This window comes from Delphinapterus leucas, chromosome X (genome assembly GCF_059928025.1).
Source record: "Delphinapterus leucas isolate spDelLeu-1000000601 "Yukka" chromosome X, BTC_Dleu_Yukka2, whole genome shotgun sequence".
Classification (NCBI taxonomy): domain Eukaryota; kingdom Metazoa; phylum Chordata; class Mammalia; order Artiodactyla; family Monodontidae; genus Delphinapterus; species Delphinapterus leucas.
In genome coordinates this window covers 44,243,393-44,265,294 of record NC_143150.1, presented here as the reverse complement: position 1 = coordinate 44,265,294, position 21,902 = coordinate 44,243,393, and the positions used below count along the sequence as shown (strand labels likewise).

The 21,902-nt window shown below is 40.5% G+C and overlaps 2 protein-coding genes across 5 annotated transcripts in view; both read left to right on the top strand.

The window, feature by feature from the left end:
• ARMCX5 (armadillo repeat containing X-linked 5) overlaps positions 1 to 21,902 on the top strand; it is a 149,686-nt gene that overhangs the window by 58,919 nt on the left and 68,865 nt on the right. The window lies entirely within an intron of this gene.
• The window catches only part of GPRASP1 (G protein-coupled receptor associated sorting protein 1), a 72,698-nt gene that overhangs the window by 1,378 nt on the left and 49,418 nt on the right, over positions 1 to 21,902 (top strand). For all 3 annotated transcript variants that reach the window (XM_089904255.1, XM_089904254.1, XM_089904253.1), the window contains one exon: positions 243 to 21,902. This exon is cut by the window's right edge and continues 49,418 nt beyond it. In XM_089904255.1, the coding sequence (XP_089760381.1) occupies positions 569 to 4,720 (4,152 nt within the window). In that variant the 5' untranslated portion in view covers positions 243 to 568 and the 3' untranslated portion in view covers positions 4,721 to 21,902. The remainder of the gene's footprint in view (positions 1 to 242) is intronic.

Genomic DNA, 21,902 nt, shown 5'->3' with positions numbered 1-21,902 from the left:
CTGGGGGCTCTTCAGCCTCTCCCATTGCCAAGATACTTAACCACCATCTTCATACCTGTTTAATAACAGGCAAAGTAATATGGCAGCTTTGGGGATAAAAATTGTAGAAAAAATGAAGGTGATAGACTTCTAATAGCCTAACTCTCCCATCAAGCATTTGAGGTCCAGTCTCTCTATGTGAGTCTTCATGGAGTGACACAGTTGGAATAGACTTAAAGCCCCACGTCATTCTCGCTTCCTAGATTGACTTCCAGTGGCAGCTCTGGTGGTGTTGGAATTGCTGCTGACCACCACCCTCAACAGGTCTACACCCACCCAAGAATCATTCATCCTCTTCCAGCTTGGTTGTGCTTTTTCTTCACTCTGACTGTATTATTGGCTGAGGCTGGGATTGGGAAGGAGCCTGATTGACTGCTGGACTGGTGATTGACTCTAACTTTTGTTTCCAACTGTATCACCTGAATCATCAAAAGATTAGAGTGTGAAGATACAAAACTGTGACAGGTCTGTGGTAGAGGCTGAGACTGGGATAGCAGTATTTAATCATGTCTTCTCTGTAACTTGTACTATGACTGGGGCTGAGATTGAGCCTGGCATCCAGGCCAAGCCTGAAAAGAAGCCTGGAGAAGAAGTTGGGGGTGGGGCTGAGAGAGAGAATGAAGTCCCAGTGGTGGTCAGACCCAAGGTAAGGACCCAGGCCCAGGTAATTCCTGGAGCAAGGCCCACAACTGAGACCATGGCAGTAGTTGGGACACATCCTAAGAGTGAGGCCAAGGCAATCACTGGGGCAAGGTCAATGGATGAAACTTATTCATGGGCCAAGACTGAGTTTGATGCTGAGGCACTACTGAAGACAGAGGGAGTGTCCCAAACCATTGCTATATCCTGGCCACTGATCAGTACTGAGTCAGGGTCAATTGCTAAAACTAAGATCTGGTCTATGGATAGGGAACTGGTCTGTATGGATGCTGAGTCCTTTCCTGGCACCAAGGTCAAGTCCCAATCAGGTATCCAGCCTTTGTTTGAGTCAGAGGAGGAGACCAATATGGGTTCCTGGTGCCATCCCAGGCCTACATCCAAAAAAGAGACTTCTCACAATTGTGATTTCAGATGGGTGGATAGATCCTCTGTGAGCTCCTGGTTCTGGAGTAGAGAAGAGGTCAGTACAAGGCTTCATCCTAGAGACAGGGTAAAGGCCAGTACTAGGTCGAGGCACATGGCCAAAGAAGAGGCCATGCCTAGGCCCAAAACCAGTCGGGAGCTTTATGTTGCACCCAGTTCTGGTTCTGAGGATGAATCTATTAAGACATCCTGGTTCTGGGCCAGAGAAAAGACCAGTGTCTGGTCTAAGCGCAGGGAAGAGACCAATAGTAGGTCCTGGTTTAGATCTAAGAAAGAAGTCTCTGAATCTAATTCTGGGTCTGAATGTGAGGACAATGTAAAATCCTGGTTCTGGGCTGGAGAGGAGGCCAGGTACAAACCCAGAGCCAGGAAAGGGGCCGATGTCAGGGCCAGGCACAGGGCCAAGCGAGAAGCTTCCATTGATTTCATGTCTGGCTCTATGGATATAGTCAAAAAAGAGTCCTGGTTCTGGCCTGGAGAAGAGGCTAATAACTTGTCTAGACCCAAGTCCAAGAAAGAGGTCAGGGCCAGAGCAATGGCAAAGGAAGAGGCCAAAATCAAGGCCAGAGCCAGGACAAAGCGAGAAGCCAGGTCAGAGGAAGAGTTCCTCACTAGGGCGTGGTTCTGGGCTGCAGAAGAGTCCAGCATAGTGGGTGGGGCCACTGTCAAGTCCTGTTTTCAAGTGAAAGATGAGTCCATTGTTGGCAGTTGGTTCTGGACTGAAGAAGAGGCCAGTATGGGGACTGAGGCCAGTGGTAAATTCAGACCAAAGACTGAGCAGGAGCCTATTGGCAATTCTATGCTTGGAACTGGGGAAAAGACCAGTGTGGAAACTGAGGCTGATGCCACTTCCAGATCTGTGCCAGCAGATGATACAGTAAAGGTCATTGCCAGTTTCTGCTTCTGGGCTAATGAAGAAATCAATCCAGAGGCTAAAGAAGAGACCATTTTTGGGTCTTGGTTTTGGGTCAGTGATGAGGTCAGTGTGGAAGCTGGTGTTGGGGCCAGCTGTGGGTCCAGGCCAAGGTCTGAGGAAGAAGAGGTCATTGGTCCCTGGTTCTGGGCTGGAGAAGAAATCAATACAGAGCCTGAGTTTAGAGAAGAGGCTAGGCCAGGAGCTGAAGAAGAGACAATATTTGAGTCCTGGTTTTGGGCTGGAAACCAGGCCCAGATGGATTCTGGGGCTGAAGTCAATTGTGACACTATGCCAGAGACTGAAAAAGAGGAGCCCATTATTGGGTCATGGTTCTGGGCTGGAGTAGAAGCTTGTGGGAGGGCTGAAGTCAGCAACAAGTCTAGCCTGGAGGACAAGGAAAAGGGTATTATATCATCTTGGTTTGGGACCACTGAAGAGATCAGTATGAAGTATGCCACTGGTGCCCAATGTAAATTTATGACAGCTGCTGAAGAGATCAATACTGAGTCTGACTTCTGGTCAGGAGAACATCCCTGTATGTTTGCTGCCAATGGAGGCAGCTGGAAGTCTAGGCCAGAGGAGGAGCAGGACACTGTTGATTCATGGTTCTGGTCCAGAAAATATACAAGGCCAGCAACCACTGTAGGGCCCTGGTTATGGGCTGTGGAAGAGGGCAGTATAGATGATAGGACTGAAGAAGAAGCCAAGGCACCAACCAAGGAGGAGACCATGATCACGTCCTGGTTCTGGAAAGGGGATAAAGCCATTATAGGGGCTACAGATAGAGAAGAATCCAGGCCAGATGCTGAAGAGGAAGACATTATTGATTCTTGGTTCTGGGCTGGGGAGGAAGACAGGCTTGAAACAGAAGCAGAGGCTAGAGAAGAGGACAGGCTGGCAGCTGAAGAGGAACATTTTGTTGGGTCTTGGTTCTGGGCCAGGGAAGAGGCCATTAGGAACAAGGCTAACATTTGCAGCAAATACAGTCCAGAAGCTGAAGAGGAGAAAGTCATTGTTGAGTCCCGGTTCTGGGCTGAAGAAGAAGCCAGTCTGGAGGCAGGGGATAGTTTTGAGTCCAAGCATGGCACTGAAAAGGAGGAAATCATTATTGGGTCCTGGTTCTGGGCTGAAGAATATAATATAGACGTTGGACCCCAGGCAATAGAAGAGACCACATCAAGGTCTGGAGAGGAAAGCACTTTTGGATCCTCGTTCTGGGATGCAAAAGAAATCAATGTAGAAGCAGAAACATGCTGTGCATATAAGCCAGAGGATGATGAAGAGATGATTGTTGAGTCCTGGTTCTGGTCTGGAGACAAGGCCATTAATGAGACTGAAACTGTGGCCACCTCTGAATCCAGGCCAGAAAATGAGGAAGGGGCAGTTGTTGGGTCCTGGTTTGGAGCTAAAAATGAGGCCAATAATAGGACTGGTAATGGAACCAACTATGAGTCAAGGACAGTAGCTGAGGAGGATGAGGCCATAGTGGGGTCCTGGTTCTGGGCAGGAGATGAGGCCCATTTTGAATCAAATCCTAGCCCTGTGTACAGGGCCATTTGCAGGTCCAGATGTTCAGTTGAGCAGGAGCCTGATGCTTTATGCAGGCCCCAGAACTGGGAGGAGGTTACTGTTCAGTTCAAGCCTGGCCCATGGGGTAGTGTTGGCTTCCCATCCCCAAGCCCCTTTAGATTTTCAAAAGAAGCAGCATTTCTGTTCTCTGAAATGTTTGGAGGAAAGCCCAAGCACATGGAACTGAGCCTAGAAGGGGAAGAGCAGGAATCTTTGCTTCAGCCTGATAAGCCTGACCCTGAGTTCCCATTTCAGTATGATCCGTTCTACTGGTCAGTCAGGGAAATTCAAGAACATCTTAGGACGAGGGAGAGTGCAGAGCCAGAGAGTTGGTTCTGCAGCTGCATACAGTGTGAGCTTAAAATTGGTCCTGAAGAGTTTGAAGAACTCCTTCTATTAATGGACAAAATTCGAGATCCTTTTATTCATGAAATATCTAAAATTGCAATGGGTATGAGGAGTGCTTCTCAATTTACTCATTATTTCATTCACGATTCAGGTGTTGTTTCACTTATTGAAACCTTGCTCAATTATCCCTCCTCCCGAGTTAAGACAAGGTTTTCAGAAAATATGATTCACTTGGCTCCACCTTATCCAAATCTAAACATGATTCAGACATACGTATGTCAAGTGTGTGAGGAAACTCTTGCTTATAGGTTGGATTCCCCTGAGCAGTTATCTGGAATAAAGATGGTTAGACACCTCACTACAGCTACTGACTATCACACACTGGTTGCCAAGTATATATCTGGGTTTCTCTCCTTATTAGCCACGGGCAATACCAAAACAAGATTTCATGTTCTGAAAATGCTACTGAATTTGTCTGAAAATCCTGTCATGACAAAAGAAATACTCAGTGCTGAAGCAGTGTCAGAATTTATGGGCCTTTTTAACAGGAAAGAGACAAATGACAATATTCAGGTTGTTCTAGCAATGCTTGAGAATATTGGTAACAATATTAAAAAAGAGGCATTGTGGTTCACTGATGATGATTTCAGTCTTGAGCCATTTATTTCTGCATTCCATGAAGTTGAGAAATTTGCTAAGGAACTGCAAGGCAAAACAGATGATCAGAATGACCCTGAGGCAGAACAAAAGAATGAGTATGATTAATCACTTGCCTCTGATTGTCCTTATGTTTCTGAGTTATGGTCCTTGAATAATGCTTTAGTTTTCAAAGTTGGTTCTGTGTTGTAATGTACACTTTAATGCTGATACTGACTTTGCCAAACTCTGTGTATGAGCTGGATCAATCTTCTGATGCCAAACGAATATTAAAACTGAAAGCACATTTGTTGATACTTGTTTTTGTCTAGATTGTGAATTTACCATTTAGGTTTATAGTGAACTGAGCTATTATAAGTAAGCTACCCTTCTGATTGCTGTTCTAGTGTTATTGATGTCTATTTGAATCATGTTGTGTTTTCAATTAACTTCTGTGTTAAAGTTGGCAGAAATCACCCCTCTCTGTGAGCATAAAATATAGATGCAAAAATAACATATGATAACACAGAGGTAATTTTTTTATTTTTTTTATTTTTTTTAAACATCTTTATTGGGGTATAATTGCTTTACAATGGTGTGTTAGTTTCTGCTTTATAACAAAGTGAATCAGTTATACATATACATATGTTCCCATATGTCTTCCCTCTTGCGTCTCCCTCCCTCCCACTCTCCCTATCCCACCCCTCCAGGCTGTCACAAAGCACCGAGCTAATATTCCTGTGCCTTGCGGCTGCTTCTCCCTAGCTATCTACCTTACTACGTTTGTTAGTGTGTATATGTCCATGACTCTCTCTCGCCCTGTCAAAGCTCACCCTTCCCCCTCCCCATATCCTCAAGTCCGTTCTCCAGTAGGTCTGTGTCTTTATTCCTGTCTTACCCCTAGGTTCTTCATGACATTTTTTTCCCTTAAATTCCATATATATAACACAGAGGTAATTAACGTATGAATAATAATGCTCCTTGAAAAAGCTATTCTCGCATCTTTAAATGAAAATGTCACCATGGGCTGCTACTCAGGGTATGCTTCAGAGAAGAAGGACCCAATTAATTTGGGCTCTGAAATGTAAGGAAGAGGTTGGATGTTGTGAAGAAAAGCTTGGAGTTGGAAAAAGTGTTCCTATGGGAGTGAGGTATTCAGTCTGCCTGGAGTGGCTGGGAGGAGTGTATTAAGGGATATAGAGGATAAGGTAAGTTTTGAAGAGCTGAGAAGTTGTATTTTGCAGTTCAAAGTATGGGTGTTTCTTTGATCTTACTTAAAGGTTCAAAGAATAAGACCAGAAAGCACACAAATTTAACTGTCAGGAAGACCATTTCTTCATGGTGGTGCCATGGAAAGTGTTAAGGTAATAGCATACAGCCACTAAAAGTGATGATATATACGTTTTAAAATTGGCTAAGAAAAGCTCTGATACTTTCTGTATTTGGTGAAATAGAAAAGACTGGTATCATACATGGAAAGATGATCCCTCTCCCCCAAAAATGTGTGAAATGGACTGAATTTATGCAAATATATTATTTGATTATGGAAAATCCTGCAACCATGTAAAACATGTCAAAGGAATAAAGAAATGTGAGAGACTACAACTTCAGAAGCACTGGCTTGCTAAATAAAACTGCATAATTTAAAGGGAGTAAGCTGTAAGCTTTCCAAAGTTTCTGAGTTTATGGTACACATTTTTCGGATTCACAAAAGTAATAACGTATCCTCAGATAGGAGCAAAAGTCAGGGATAAAGTTGGTTTGGGGTGGGGGGTAGTTCAGGCTAAAGGGAAATATACAAAGTTTTATTCACTTTTCGTTTGTCTCAGGGTGCAAAGTGCTTTTTTCCTACCGGATTCTAGGCTGCAAGGTTTATGGAAGTAGGGCAAAGTGGCAGTTTTGCCTCCATTCACAAACCACAAGTGCTAACAGAGATTGTCCTGGTGGTGGAAATTGGAGATTGAATGTTTGTTTTGGCTATCAGTATTTTTCAAGACAGATCCTGTGTGTGTTTTAATACGTCGCCCGAGTTTTGCACAGAATATTAAAAGTCAGTTGGTCTCCAAACTCCTCATGGGGTGTTCCTCGCCAGCCCTGTGCTCCCACAGAGCAAGGCCCAGGCTTAGGGCTGGAAGCTTTGGCTCCGAATCCAGCCTTCCTTTCAGCTATCTTCACCCCCATCGGGAGCTTCAGATTGTTCTAGCAAGCAGCTCAACCCCAGAGGCACAAGACTGTGCCCTGCGTCCTGCTGGGCTGCGGCGGACTTGCCGAGTGCGCGGTCACGTGGGGCTAACTGTGGGTCACGTGACCACACTCTCACTTGGACCGGCGTAGAGGTGTGTCGCGCTGGAAAGGGATGGGAAAGACTTGCACCTGACGCTTGACAGACGGCTGTGAGAGGAGTGGTAGGACATGATGGTGGGTGCGTGGGTGTTGGTCTCTCCATGCTGCATTAGCCTGAAAGCTAAACCCCCTCAGGCGCCCAGAATTATGGCCTTTGTTGGCTGAGGACACAACCCCTCAGCCAATCGCGAGCGTCTTAGCCAGGGTCTGTTTTTGTCCAGGAGCTCAAGAGGCAGGAAGTCATCCTGCGGGAGGCATACGTGGAGGGAAGCATCGGCCGCTGCTAGAGGAGGTGGGCTCGAGGCCGGATATTGGCATCCGTGGGAGGTGGTGGTGGAGACTAGGTCCGGGTAGAGGAAGTGTCTCGGAGCCTCGCGCTCCCTCCTACCTTCTGCAAGCCCTTACCCCACCCTCGTCTCCCCACCCAGCGTTGCGTGACTCTGTTTCTCTGTGTGGGTGGGAGAAGTGGACACGTGGAAGCAGTTGGCTTCAGGGGAGCCCAGAGAGAGGAAACGGTGAAGTGACAATTTGTGAACACCGGTGGCCCTGGATCAGGAAACTCAGGTGTGAGGATAGGAACTGTGAGCTACACTCCCTTCCTCCCACCTAGTTGGCACTCACTCTTCTGTCTGTCTGTCAGACAGCCGGGATGGCTGGGCTCAATATTGTGGGCAAGTTAGTGGCGGGGGTGGGGTGGGAGTAATGAGAGGGCAACAGGACTGACCTTTACTCTAAGGTTCCACTTGCCTGGAGATGCAAGAGAGGAATGAACCTCAATCTGGGCAGCTCTAGGGAAGGGGAGAGACGACACACTCACAAGGAGGAAACCTAGATGCTTTGGGCCCTTCACATAGGATTTCTCATTGGGTTATAAGCAAGCTTCTCAACCCTCAAGAGGATCCCTGGATCTCAAGCCAGGCAGCAGCATCCTGGGGGTCTGACCTGGATGTGAGATTCTGAAAGAGCTTAGTCCCATTGTGCCCTCAACAGTTCCCATCTAGAGACACAAGGGTCATTGTTCCACCTGCTCCATCTGAGGCTCCCTCCCTTTTCAGTCTTGGGCCTCAGAGCAGGGTCTTTCTGGGAACCACCTACAAACTGCTTTATGAATATTCTCACAAGTTCACCTCCGCTGTCCCTTTGCTCTTTTCCTTGTATTTTTTTTTCTGGCCAGTGCTTTGGACTTGGCGATTTGCATCTATCCTTGGTGGCACTCCCTTATCTGTGGTAATCCATTTCGGTCAGAGCTCAGCTTTAGGAGGTATCCACAAGATACCAAAGTCCTTTTAGGAGAGTATAGTTAGAAAAAAATAAATTTTACTAATCCCATTAACCTCAGTATTTGCACATTTTACAGATTTGAAGCCAATTAGTACATAGCAATCTTTTTCATTTCTGTTTTACAGATTCATATTCCTCCATTATGTGCCACTACTATAATTGGTTCAATTACTCTCCTATATATGGGCATTTTTTTCCAATATTTTGCTCTTGCAAACACTGCTGGAAGAATAATCTTGTGCAATTGTAACTTTTGTATGGTTAGAGGTATATCTTCAGGGTAGATTCCTAGAAGTGGGGATGGTTGATCAAATGGTAACTTCATATGTAGTTTTATTAGATACTCTGAAATATCCCTCCAAAGGGATATTACAGATTTTCATCCCTGTCAGCAATTTATGGGTTGTCTGTTTACCTTCAGCCTTGCCAATACATTTCTTATTATCCTTTTGATATTTGTAAATTATCTAGTGATGTCATCTCTCTCATTCCTAATGTTAGTAATTGTGTCTTTTGTTTTCCTTTATCATTCTGGCTAGATGCTTATCAATTTTATTGACCTCAACAAACTAGTGTTTAGTTTTATTGATTTTCTTTATTGTTTTTCTTGTTTCTATTTCATTGGGTTTTGCTCTTATTTTTTTTCTTTGGTTTACTTTGTGTTTGTTACTATTTTATTTCTAGCTACTTGAAATAGAAGCTGAGGTCATTAATTTGAGACCATTGTTTTTCTAATGTAGGTTTTTTAGTACTGTAAAATTCCCTCTAATAATGCTTAAGCTGTATCCCACAAATTTTAATATGTTGTGTTTTCATTTTTCTTCAATGGAAATTACATACTAATTTCTTTTTTAGTTTCTTCTTTGATCCAAGAGTTATTTAGAAGTAGGCTATGTAGTTCCTAAGTATTTGAGGCTTTTCCAGATATGTTTCAGTTATGTATTTCTACAGTGCTGACCACAGTATCATTGTGGTCAGAGAACTTACTTTGTGTGGCCTGAATCCTTTTAATTTATCGAGTCTTCCTTTTTGGCCGAGAATATGGTCTATCTTGGTAAATATTCCAATTGCACTTGAAAAGAATGTGTATTTTTCTGTTGTCCTGTGAACTGTTCTATAAATGTCAGTTAGGTCTAGTTGGTTCATAAACTTGTTTAGGTCTTCTTTTGTATGTGTTTCCTTATTTTGTCTGTACTTGTTATTGAGAGAGAGGTGCTGAAATCTGACTGTAATTGTGGATATGCCTATCTCCTTGACATTCTATCACAGTATTTTTTGTTGTTTTTACTGTTTTTTAATATACTGCTAGATTCAACTTGCCAGTTTTTTCATTATTCTTCATGAGTGATATTGGTCTATGATTTTATTGTTTTATGCTGTAGTTTTCTCACCATAGTTTCAAAGTTATATTAGTCTTATTAAATGAGTTAGGATAGTTTTTGTTCTTTTTCTAGTCTCAGGAAGAGTTTGTATAACATAAAGAATGTCTTTAAAAAGACATTCTTTTATGGCAGAACATACATTATATAGCATTTTACAGGTAACACAAAATAGGCTTTCACAGACATTATCTTCACCACAGCTTATTCACACAGTTCCTTGCACCTGGAGGGGTCAACTTTCTCACTCACTTGTCCCTTCCTACCAGTCATCTCCAGCCCCCTATAATGTCTGTCAAAGGCCTATCCATTCTTCAGAGATTTTCTAGAAGGCCATCTACCCCCTTCATAGTGACACTCGTGATGCCTTTCATCAGCTCCATGAACTGTCACCTACAGGTGTCCAATGCTCGTCGAGTTGTCATGCCTTACTCAAGAGTCAAGGAAGGACTTCTTCCTTTGGTATGGGGCTGTAGGCTGGATAATTTCTCTTAGAACTGTATAGTGAGCTTAGTAGATACAGTTTTTAATAGGTCTATAACCCTAGTAGCAAAATTTTTAAGTCTTGTACTAATAGAATTGGGGAACATGGTATTGCATTGTTGTTTTGATATTATTAATGAGATTAAACCTACTTTCAGATGTTTATTAGCCAGTTTGGTTTTCTTTTTGTGAGCAGAGTATGTGTAGGCTTTTCCCATTTGCCTTTTAGAGGTTCTTGGTTTAGAGGTTCCTAAAGGTTCAAGAACTCCTTATTGAATTGTATATACACACAAGCCTGTGAATAGTCCAGGGAATTTTGAAAGAAAAATAATATGGAAGTTGGAAAGTATTTGCCCCACAAAGAATTTTTAAAATTTTGTCAAATCTGTTGGTAAAACAGAGTAGAACTACTCAGGAAAAGTTAAATGGAATACAGATAGAGAGCCCTTATATTGCCACATATATGTGGGCATTTATAGTAGGGTGACAGTTCAGATTCATGGAGAAAAGTGAAAGATTCAGTGTGTCAGGGATCCTCAAGACCATTCACAGGTTCAGTGATTGGCTAGCAGGACTTACAAGGTTCAGTATACAGTTGTACTCACAGCTATGATTTATTACAAAAGAATGCAAAACCAAATCAGTGAAGGAAAAAAGCGCATGGAGCAAAGTTCTAAAAAAACCAGGTGCAAGCTTCCAGGAGCCTTCTCCCAGTGGAGTCCCACAGAATACACTTAATTCCTCCAACAACAATTGATGACAACATGTGTGAAATGTTATTTATCAAGGAAGCTTATTAGATACTCAGTGCCCAAGATTTGGGGGAGGTTGGGGTACCCTTTGCCTAGCATGTACCGAAATTCCAGACTCCCAGAAGGAAAGAAGTTATTCAGCATAAACCATATTCTTTGCACAAAGAGTTTAAGTACAGTGAGCCAATCTTATCTGTTCTGGGAATGGTGGGAACCTTCTTTAAATCCAGGTTAACAGAATCCAGCCAAAGGCCAACCTTGTAAGGACTTTATAAGACTAGCAATCTCAGGTCTGCTGTGCTAATAACTCTTTTCTACACATTTGGTGAGTGGTGTTAGAATTAGCTAATCATTTGGGAAAACAAGTAATGTTATATCACAGTACATGTGAACAAATTCCACTAAGATTACATACCTTAAATATATCAAAAGGGGTGGGAGGATAAAGAAAAAGAAACAATTAATTACCTAGAATGAATTTTGGCTTCTGATATGTAGAGGGAAATGGAAATGGATTCTTTCCACATAATACCAGTATCATTTATTAGATAATATGCCCTTACTCCAACAATTTCTCATGTCTCTTTTGTAATATATGGAGTTATCTTCAAATATGTTTCTGAGGTAAATTCTGGTGTTAGAAGCATACAGGTTTGCTTTTTGCAGTTTATAACAAACTAACAAACACTGTGGGTTATCTGAAATGTAATATCCATAATTCATACATGACTCCTCTCCAATTAATTTTACCATTTTATCTTTAATATCATATTGATTGAGGTGGAGGGGTACTAATATTCTCATATAACTCCTTTGAAATTCTCTTCGAGTTTCAAAATGGAAAAGTGTGTTGGCCAGGCCAAAGAATATGTCTCTGTGTTGCCATGTCAAATGGCATAATTTCCTTTTATTCTCATGGCTGAATTTTATTTATATATGTAAATAAATGTTATACATATTTATATATATATATAACATTTTCTTTATTCATCTGTCAGTGCATATTTAGGTGGTTTCCATGTCTTGTCTATTGTAAATAATGCTACAATGAACATGGTAGAATAGATATCTCTTAGAGATGGTGATTTCATTTCCTTCGAATATATACCCAAAAGTGGGATTACTGGATCATGTGGTAATTTATTTTTAATTTTTTTAAAAGCCTCCATGCTGTTTTCCATAATGGCTGCACTAACCCACATTCCTACTAACAGTGTATAAAAGTTTGCTTTTCTTTATATTCTCATCAACACATGTTATCTCTTTTCTTTTTGATAATAGTCATTCTAACAGGTTGAAGTGATACCTCACTGTGGTTTTGATTTGCATTTCCCTGATGACTATTGATGTCATCTTTTCATGACATTAGTGATGTCATCCTTTCATGGAACTGTTGGCCATTGTATCTCTTTTGTAGAAGACTGTCTATTCAGGTCCTTTACCCATTTTTAAATCAGATTATTATTATTATTTTTACTATTCAGTTATATGATTTCCTTATATATTTTAGATATAAAACTTTTCAGATACAGGTTTTGAAAATATTTTTCCCCATTCTGTAGGTTGTCTTTTCATTTTGTTGGTCATTTCTTTTGCTGTGCAGAAGCTTTTTAGTTTGATGTAGTCCACTTGTTTACTTTTGCTTTTGTTCCTTGTGATTTTGGTGTCATATAAATAATTTTTTTTGCCAAGACCAATGTCAAGGAGCCTTTTCCCTATGTTTTCTTTTAGGAGTTTTACAGTTCCGGGTGTAATCCATTTCAAGTGAATTTTTATGAGTGGTGTAAGGTAGGGGTTCAGTTTCATTCTTTTGCATATGAATATCCACTTTTCCCAGGACAATGTATTGAAGAGACTATATTTTCCCATTGATTTTTCTTGGCTTTCTTGTCAAATATTAGTTTACTGTATATGTGTGGGTTTATTTCTGGGCTCTCGATTCTGTTCCATTGGTCTACATGTCTGTCTTTATGCCAGTACCATAGTGTTATGATTCTATAGCTTTGTAATAAAGTTTGTAATTACAAAGTGTAATTCCTTTAGTTTTGTTCTTTTTTTTCAGGACTGCACTGGTTGCTTGTGGTTCCATACGAATTTTCGGATTGTTTTTTGTTTAAAATTCTATTGGAATTTTGATAGGGATTTCATTAAATCTATAGATCACTTTGGGCAGTATGGACATTTTAACAATATTAATTATTCTGATCAATGAACACAGGATATATTTCCATTTATTCATTTGTTCTTCACTTTCTTTTTATCGAAGTCTTATAGCTTTCAATGTACAGATCTTTCACTTATTTAAATTTATTCCTAAGAATACTGTTATTGATGGTATTGTAATTGCAATTGTTTTCTTTCTTTATTTTTCAGATAGTTTGTTGTTAGTGTATAGAAACACAACTGATTTTTCTGTGTTGATTGGGTAACCCGAAACTTTACCGAATTCATTCCAGCAGTTTTTTGGTTGAGTGTTTAGGTTTTTCTAAATATAAGTTTATTTCATGTGCAAACACAGTTGTACTTATTCCTTTCCAATTGGGTTGCTGTTTATTCCCTAATTTCTCTGGCTAGGACTTCCAGTACTATATTGAATAGGAGTAGTCAGAGTGGGCACGCTTGTCTTGTTCCAGATCTTAAAGGAAATGCTTTCACCATTGACTATAATATTAGCTATGAGCTTCTCATGTATGGCCTTTATTATATTGAGATACATTCTTGTATACCCTATTTTTGAGAGTTTATCATGAAAGGGTGTTGAATTTTTTCAAATACTTTTTTTTTTACATCTATTAAGATACATATGATTTTTATCCTTCATTCTGTTAATGTAGTGGATCTCATTTATTGATTTGCATATGGTGAAGCATGCTTTCATCTCAGAGATAAAAATCTCACTTGATCGTGGAATATGATCCTTTCAATGAATTCATTTTGCTAGCATTTTGTTCAGAATATTTGCATTTGCATGTATTTTCATCATGGATATTGACTTGTAATTTTCTTTTTTTTTAATTAAAAAATTTTTGTGACATAGTTTTATTGTTTTTTATTTTTTTGATTTTTTAATTAAAGTCTAGTTGATTTACAATGTCATGTTAGTTTCAGGTGTACAGCACAGTAATTCAGTTATACATATATATTTTCTTTTTCAACTCATCTAATTTTATTTTCTTGTAGTGTCCTTCTTTCACTTTGGTATGACAGTGATGGTGGCCTCATCAATTGAGTTTGGGAGTGTTCCCTCTCTTCAATTTTTGAGAAATATTGGCATTAATTCTTTTTTAAATATTTGGTAGAATTCATCACAGAAGCCATCTTGTACTGGGCTTTTATCTGTTGAGAGGTGTTTGATTACTGTTTTGATCTCTTTACTCATTATTAGTCTGTTCAGATTTTCTATTTCTTCATGATTCAGTCTTGGTAAGTTGCATATTTGTAGGGATTATGCAGTTCCTCTAGTTTATCCAATTTGTTGGTGTATAATTGTTCATAGTAGTCTCTTATGATCCTTTGTATTTCTGTGGTATCAGTTGTAATGTCTCCTCTTTCATTTATAATTTTATTTATTTGAGTCCTCTTTCTTTTTTTCTTGGTTAGTCTAGCTAAAAGTTTGTCAATTTTGTTTATCTTTTGAAACACAATTCTTAGTTTTGTTGATATTTTCTATTGTTTATTGCAGATATTTCTGTCTTTTCTAATCTTTATTATTTACTTCTTTCAGCTAATTTTAGGCTTAGTTCTTATTCTAGTTTTATGAAGTGTAATATTAGGTTGTTTATTTGAGATCTTCCTTTTTTCTTAAAATGAAAATTTATAACTATAAACATTCAGAAATAATTTTGCTGCCTCCCATAAGTTTTGGTATATTGTGTTCCTATTTTCATTGGTGTCAAGATTTTTTAAATTTCTTTTTAGATTTCTTCTTTGATTTGTTGGTTGTTCAGGAGTAGGAATGTGTTATTTAATTTCCACAAATTTGTGAATTTTCCAATTATCCTCCTGTTATTGAGTTCTAGTTTCATACCATTGTGGTAGAAAAAGATTCTTATAATTTTGAATTTGTTAAGACTTGTTTTGTGGCCTAACATATGATCTTTCCTGGAGGTTTTTCCATGTACACTTGAGAAGAATGTGTATTCTGCTGCTGTTGTATAGAATGTTCTGTATATGTGTGGTAGGTACATTTGATCTATACTCTTGTTCAAATTTGCTTTTCCCCAATTGATTTTTTGCCTGGATGATGTATCCATTGTTAAGAGTGGAGTAGTAATGTCACCTACTATTATTGTATTGCTGTTTATTTCTCCTTTCAATTCTGTTAACATTTGCTTTAAATACTAAGTGCTCTGATGTTAGGTGCATACATATTTACAACTGTTACATCTTTATTAATTGACCCCTTTTTCATTATATAATGGTCTTATTTGTCTCTTGTAAGCACTTTTAACTTAAAGTCTATTTTGCTTGATACATGTATAGCCACCTCTGTTCTTTTTGTTCCCATTTGCTTGGAATATCTTTTCTATCCATTCACTTTCAGCATATGTCTGTCCTTAGAGCTAATGTGAATCTCTCACAGGTAGCATATCATTGTATCTTATTTTTTTAAATCCATTCAGCCATTCTATGTTTTTTTAAATAATTCTTTTTTAAACTGAAATATAGTTGATTTGCAATGTTGTGTTTCATGTGTACAGAATAGTGATTCAGTTATTTATATATATTCTTTTTCAGATTCTTTTCCATTATAGTTATTACAAGATATTGAATATAGTTCCCTGAGCTATACAGTAGGACCTTGTTGTTTATCTATTTTATATATAGTAGTGTGTATCTGTTAACCCCAAACTCCTAATTTATCCCTCCCCACCTTTCCCCTTCAGTAACCATAAGTTTGTTTCCTGTGTCTATGAGTCTGTTTCTGTTTTGTAAATAAGTTCATTTATATCATTTTATAGATATCACATATAAATTATATTATATGACATTTGTCTTTGTGTGACTTACTTCACTTAGTATGATAATCTCTGGGTCCATCCATGTTGCTGCAAATGGCAATATTTCATTCTTTTTTATGGCTGACTAATATTCCATTGTATATATATGCCACATCTTCTTTATCCATTCATCTGTCAGTGGACACTTAGGTTGCTTCCAAGTCTTGGCTATTATAAATAGTGCTACTTTGAACATTGGGGTGCATGTATCTTTTCAAATTAGAATTTTTGCCTTTTCCAGATACATGCCTAGGAGTGGGATTGCTGGAATATATGGTAGCTCTATTTTTAGTTTTCTAAGGAACCTCCATACTGCTCTCCATAGTGGCTGTACCAGTTTACATTCCCACCAACAGTGTACAAGTGTTCCCTTTTCTCCACATCCTCTGCAGCATTTATTATTTGTAGACCTTTTTTTTTTTTTTTTTTTTTTTTTTGCGGTGCACGGGCCTCTCACTGTCGTGGCCTCTCCCATTGCAGAGCACAGGCTCTGGACGCGCAGGCTCAGCAGCCATGGCTCACAGGCCCAGCCACTCTGCGGCATGTGGGATCTTCCCGGACCGGGGCACGAACCCGTGTCCCCTGCATCAGCAGGTGGGCTCTCAACCACTGTGCCACCAGGGAAGCCCCTATTTGTAGAATTTTTGATAATGGTCATTCTGACTGGTGTGGGGTGATACCTCATTATAGTTTTGATCTGCATTTTGCTAATAATTAGCAATGTTGAGTATTCCTTTTCACATGCCTTTTGACCATCTGTGTGTCTTCTTTGGAGAAATGTCTATTTAGGTCTTCTGCCCAATTGTTTTTTTTCTTTTTTTGCAGTACGCAGGCCTCTCACTGTTGTGGCCTCTCCTGTTGCGGAGCACAGGCTCCGGACGCGCAGGCCCAGCAGCCATGCCTCATGGGCTCAGCTGCTCCGCGGCACGTGGGATCTTCCTGGACCAGGGCACAAACCCGTGTCCCCTGCTCCCCTGCATCGGCAGGCAGACTCTCAACCACTGCGCCACCAGGGAAGCCCCTGTTTGTTGACTTTTTGATAATGGTCATTCTGACTGGTGTGGGGTGATACCTCATTATAGTTTTGATTTGCATTATGCTAATAATTAGCAATGTTGAGTATTCCCTTTCACATGCCTTTCGACCATCAGTGTGTCTTCTTTGGAGAAATGTCTATTTAGGTCTTCTGCCCAATTTTATTTATTTATTTATTTATTTATTTTTGGCTGTCTTGGGTCTTCATTTCTGTGCGAGGGCTTTCTCTAGTTGTGGCAAGCGGGGGCCACTCTTCATCGTGGTGTGCAGGCCTCTCTTGTTGTGGAGCACAGGCTCCAGATGCGCAGGCTCAGTAGTTGTGGCTCACGGGCCCAGCCACTCCGCGGCATGTGGGATCTTCCCAGACCAGGGCTCGAACCTGTGTCCCCTGCATTAGCAGGCAGATTCTCAACCACTGTGCCACCAGGGAAGCCCTTCTGCCCAATTTTTGATTGGGTTGTTTGTTTTTTATATTGAACTGTTTGTATATTTTGGAGATTAATCCCCTGTTGGTTGCATCATTTGCAAATATTTTCTCCCAGTCTGTAGGTTGTCTTTTCTTTTTGTTTATGGTTTCCTTTGCTGTGCAAAAGCTTATAAGTTTTACTAGAGCCTATTTGTTCCTTTGGCTTTTATTTCTTTTGCTTTGGGAGACTGATCTAAGAAAGTATTGCTATGATTTATGTCAGAAAATGTTTTGCCTATGTTCTCTGTGTCTCTTGATTGGAGAATTCAATCCATTTCTCTTTAAAATAATATTGATAGGTTAGGACTTACAGGTGCCGTTCTGTTGTTTTCTGGCTTTTGTAGTCTCTTCCTTTCTTCTCTTGCTGTCATATATATAAGGTTTTTAAAAAAAATTTTAGAGTTGAAAGTGTTTTATACATCACCATTACAGTATTAGAGAATCTGAATATGTACCTTCAGCAATGAGTTTTACTCATTCATATGTTTTACACTGTTAAATGGTATCATTTCTTTTCAGCTTGAAGAACTCCCTTTAGCATTCCTTGGAAGCCAAGTCTAGTGCTGATGAACTCCCTCATCAGTTGTTTGTTTGGGAACATCTTTATCTCTCCTTTATATCTGAGGACAGCTTTGCTGGATATAGTACTCTTGGTTGACTTTTTTCTTTCAGTATTTTAAATGTATCTTCCTGTACTCTCCTGGCTTGTAAGGTTTCTGCTGCAAAATCCACTGATAATCTTATGGGGCTCCCTTGTATGTAACGAATTTCTTTTCCCTTTTGCTTTCAAAATTCTTTGTCTTTAACTTTTTACAATTTAATTATAATGTATCTTGGTGTAGCCCTTTTCATGTTCATCCTATGTAAGGAATTTTGGGCCTTGTGAATCTCGATGTCCTTTTCCCTCCCCAAGTTTGGACATTTTCAGCCATCATTTCTTTAAATAAACATTTGTCCCTTTCTTTCTCGCTTCTTCTGGGATTCCCACAATCCCAGATGTATTGTTTCACCTTAAGGTGTTCTTTAAGTCCTGTATGCTTTCTTCTCTCTTTTTCATTCTTTTTTCTTTTTGCTCCTCTGACCTGATAATTTCAAATGACATGTCTTCAAGTTCACTAATTTTTTATTTTGCTTCATCAAGTCTGTTGCTGAAGCTCTGTATTGAATTCTTCAGTTCAGTCATTGTATTTTTCAGCTCTAGGATTTCTGTTGTTGTTGTTTTTAATGGTTTGTATTTCTTTGTGGAATTTCTAATTATTTTCATGTATTGTTTTCCTAGTTTTTTTCAGTTTTCCAGTTGTGTTTTCATGTAGTTCACTGAACTTCTTTAAGAGGATTATTCTGAATTATTTGTCATCAGTTATTTCTTAGATCTCCATTTTTTTAGGGTCAGTTATTGGAGCTTTATTAGTTTTCTTTGGTAGTGTCATGTTTACATGATCCTTCATGATCCTTGTGTTCGTATGTTGGTATCTGTGTAACTGAGGAAATGGTCTCTTCTTCTAACCTTTACAGATTCAATTTAGCAGGGAAAGTTGTTTATCAGTCAGTTAGTCCAGTTTGGGGTTCTGGATGTATCACTTACAGTGTCCATGGGCAGAGAGGGCTTGCTATCAGGGTCTCTATTGTGGCAGGACCACCTCCCATACTCTGAGATCAGGGGAGTGGTGACCAGTGGCTGTGCTCCATGGTCAGTTAAGCCTGCTGGCTGGCCTCCATGTTAGGGCAGGGCTGCTGTCAGGGCTCCCTGGTTGGACATACCTGCTAGCTGGGCTCTAGAGTCAGGTGGGCCAGTAGTCTGGGTTTCATGATTAGACCAGGCCTCAGGCTGTCTATAATCAGGAAAAGCCACAAGCTTTGCCTTACAGTTGGCCAGGGCCATAGGGTAGGCTCTCCAGTTGGGTACCTGCCCAGGCTCCCTAGTCTGGCATGGCCACCAGCTATACTCTGCAGTTCTGTGAGGTTGTAGGATGTGCTGTGCAGTTGGGTGGGATGGCTTTCTGTTCTCCCTAGACAAGTGAGGCAATGGTAGATGCTCCATGATTAGGCAGAGCTGGTGGTTAGGCTCCTTACCCATATGAGGCAGTAGGCTGTGTTCACCAATTGGGCAGTACCATAGGCTGGACATTATGGCTGAGCAGGGTTGCTACCCAGGCACCCTTGTTGGGTGAAGCTGCAAGCCCTGTTCCACAGTTAGGTGGGGCTGCTGGTTTGACCACCCATTCAAGTATAGCCCTGTAGAATGGGCTCTGTGGCTGTCCAAGGTTATTATTCAGGTTCCCCACTTAGAGGAGGGTGGGGTGAGGCAGAGGCTGTCCTCCACAGTTGGGCAGGGTTACTTGCTTGGCTTCCTGCCCAAGTGGGGCTGAAGAATGTGGTCCACAGTCCAGGACCTCTGGCCAGGCTTCCTGATTGGGCAGGGCTGGAGGCTATGCCCAACAATTTGGTGGGGAATTCAGCTTGGCTCTCTGCCTGTGTGGAGCTATAGACTGTGTGCCATGGCCACATGGTGTCACAGCTTATATTCCCTGGTCAAGCAGGACCAGATGCTATATTCTGTAGTTTGATGGGGCTGTTGGTTTGGCTCTCTGCCTGGATGGGGGTCATTGGCTGTAATCTGAGGTTGCTGTTTGGGCACCCAGCTCAGGAGAGACTGGAAGCCATGCTCCAAAGTTGGGCAGGACTGCTGGCTTGACTCACTGCCTCAGTGGGCCATAGGATGGGCTCTGTAGTTGCTTGGGGTCCCTAGCCAGGCTTACTGGTTGGGTGGGACTGGAGACTATGCTTAGAAGTTGGGCAGAGCTACTGGCTTGCCACTCTGTGAAGTGAGCTCATATGATGGACTCCATGGGGACAGCCTATTGGCTGAGGACCTAAACCAGGCAGAACTGCCAGCCAAGCTCCCTGCCAACTTGAGTCCACTGGCACGGTTCTGCAGATGGCTGAGCTCTCTGCACAGGAGCTGCTGCCAGTTGGAATACAGTCTGCCAAGATCTGCTTGCTGCTTGCCATGAGCGTCACCCCCTTTTCATCTCTAGCAGATCCCCTGTAGTCTAGGCCCACTGGTTCCCCCAGTGATACCTATGAAGTAAGACTGAAGTGGGACTCCCAGGAATTGTCTAACACTGCTGGGGAAGCTGGATGTCCACCTTGAGCTCTCTTTTTCATGCTGGAGTAGCCATAAACCCAGAGGGACCCTCAGTGTGGCATTCTGCTGGTCTGGAGGTGGGGCAATGCAATGAAAGTGAAATTGCTCGTCTATCTTTTCTAATGTAGGTTTTCTGGCCTTTTTTTTTTTTTTTTTTGTCCAAGGGAATGCTTCAGCCTCACCCCCAGGTTCTGGGATATTCACAAAAGTGTCTTGTCTCTGATAAATGCTAGTTGTCTTTCTGAGAGGGTGACTGAATCCAGGGACCACCTGTTTCACCATCTTGCTGATGTTACTTTCATATGATCATTCTTGAGTGATGCTACCCAAAGTGCCAGTCTAAAATGAAAACAAGGAATTTGTGCCAAAATTTGAATGGACTACATCAAAGCACACATTATTTTTGTAGCAAAATTTTCTTGATGAAAGTAGCTATGAGTACGTTTACATTTTGATGAAAGCTAGTTATGTCTTTGCAAACTGGTAACAAACAGTTTGCCACCTATTGAAAAATAGTTCATATATTCACTTTAGCAAGAGTATTGACATGGAATATTTCATTATAGGATATGTGGACAAAAATCTGATCTCTTCAGAGGGAAGCAAAAACTCCATTTAGAAGTCCACCAGCTCTGGTATTCTTAATTTGTTTACTAGAAAGATTGTTACTAATATATGGAATAAGGTGAAGAATTTAAATGCAGAAGTCATGAAAATACAGGCTCATTGCAGAAACAGTAGATAAAGTGACATTCTGAATGAGAGGAGAATGGAATGAAATATCCTAGACATATTGTGACAACAGATTAACTATTGATAGAAAATAAGCCCAGGTTCCCACCCAAAACATACACCTAAAACAATCAGATGGGTTAATTTTTTTAAAACCCTTTCTCCTTTGTTACAAAAGTAAATCAAGATCTTTGTACAAAAAGTTATATACCATGACTAAGTGGGATTTTTCGATGTATGAAAGCCTGCTTCAATTCTCAAAAATCAATTAATGTAATCCATCACATCAACAAGCTAAAAAAGAAACATCACATGATCATGTCAGTAGATACAGAAAAAAGCATTTGATAGAAATGTAACACCCATTCATGATAAAAACTTTCAAACTAAGAAAAGAGGGGAACTTCCTTAGATTGGTAAAAAGTATCTACAAAAAGTCTACAGCTAGTATCATATATAATGGTGAGAAACTAGAACCTTTCCCAGAGAGATCAGGAACAGGGTAAAGCTGTTTCCTTTCATCACTGCTTTTAACATCATATTGGAAGTCCTTGCTAATGCAATAAAACAAGAAAAGGAAATAAAAGGGATACAGATTTAGAGCAAAAAATAATAATAATAAAACTGGGGAGTTCCCTGATGACCTAGTGGTTAGGACTCCAGGCTTTCACTGCCATGGCCTGGGTTCAATC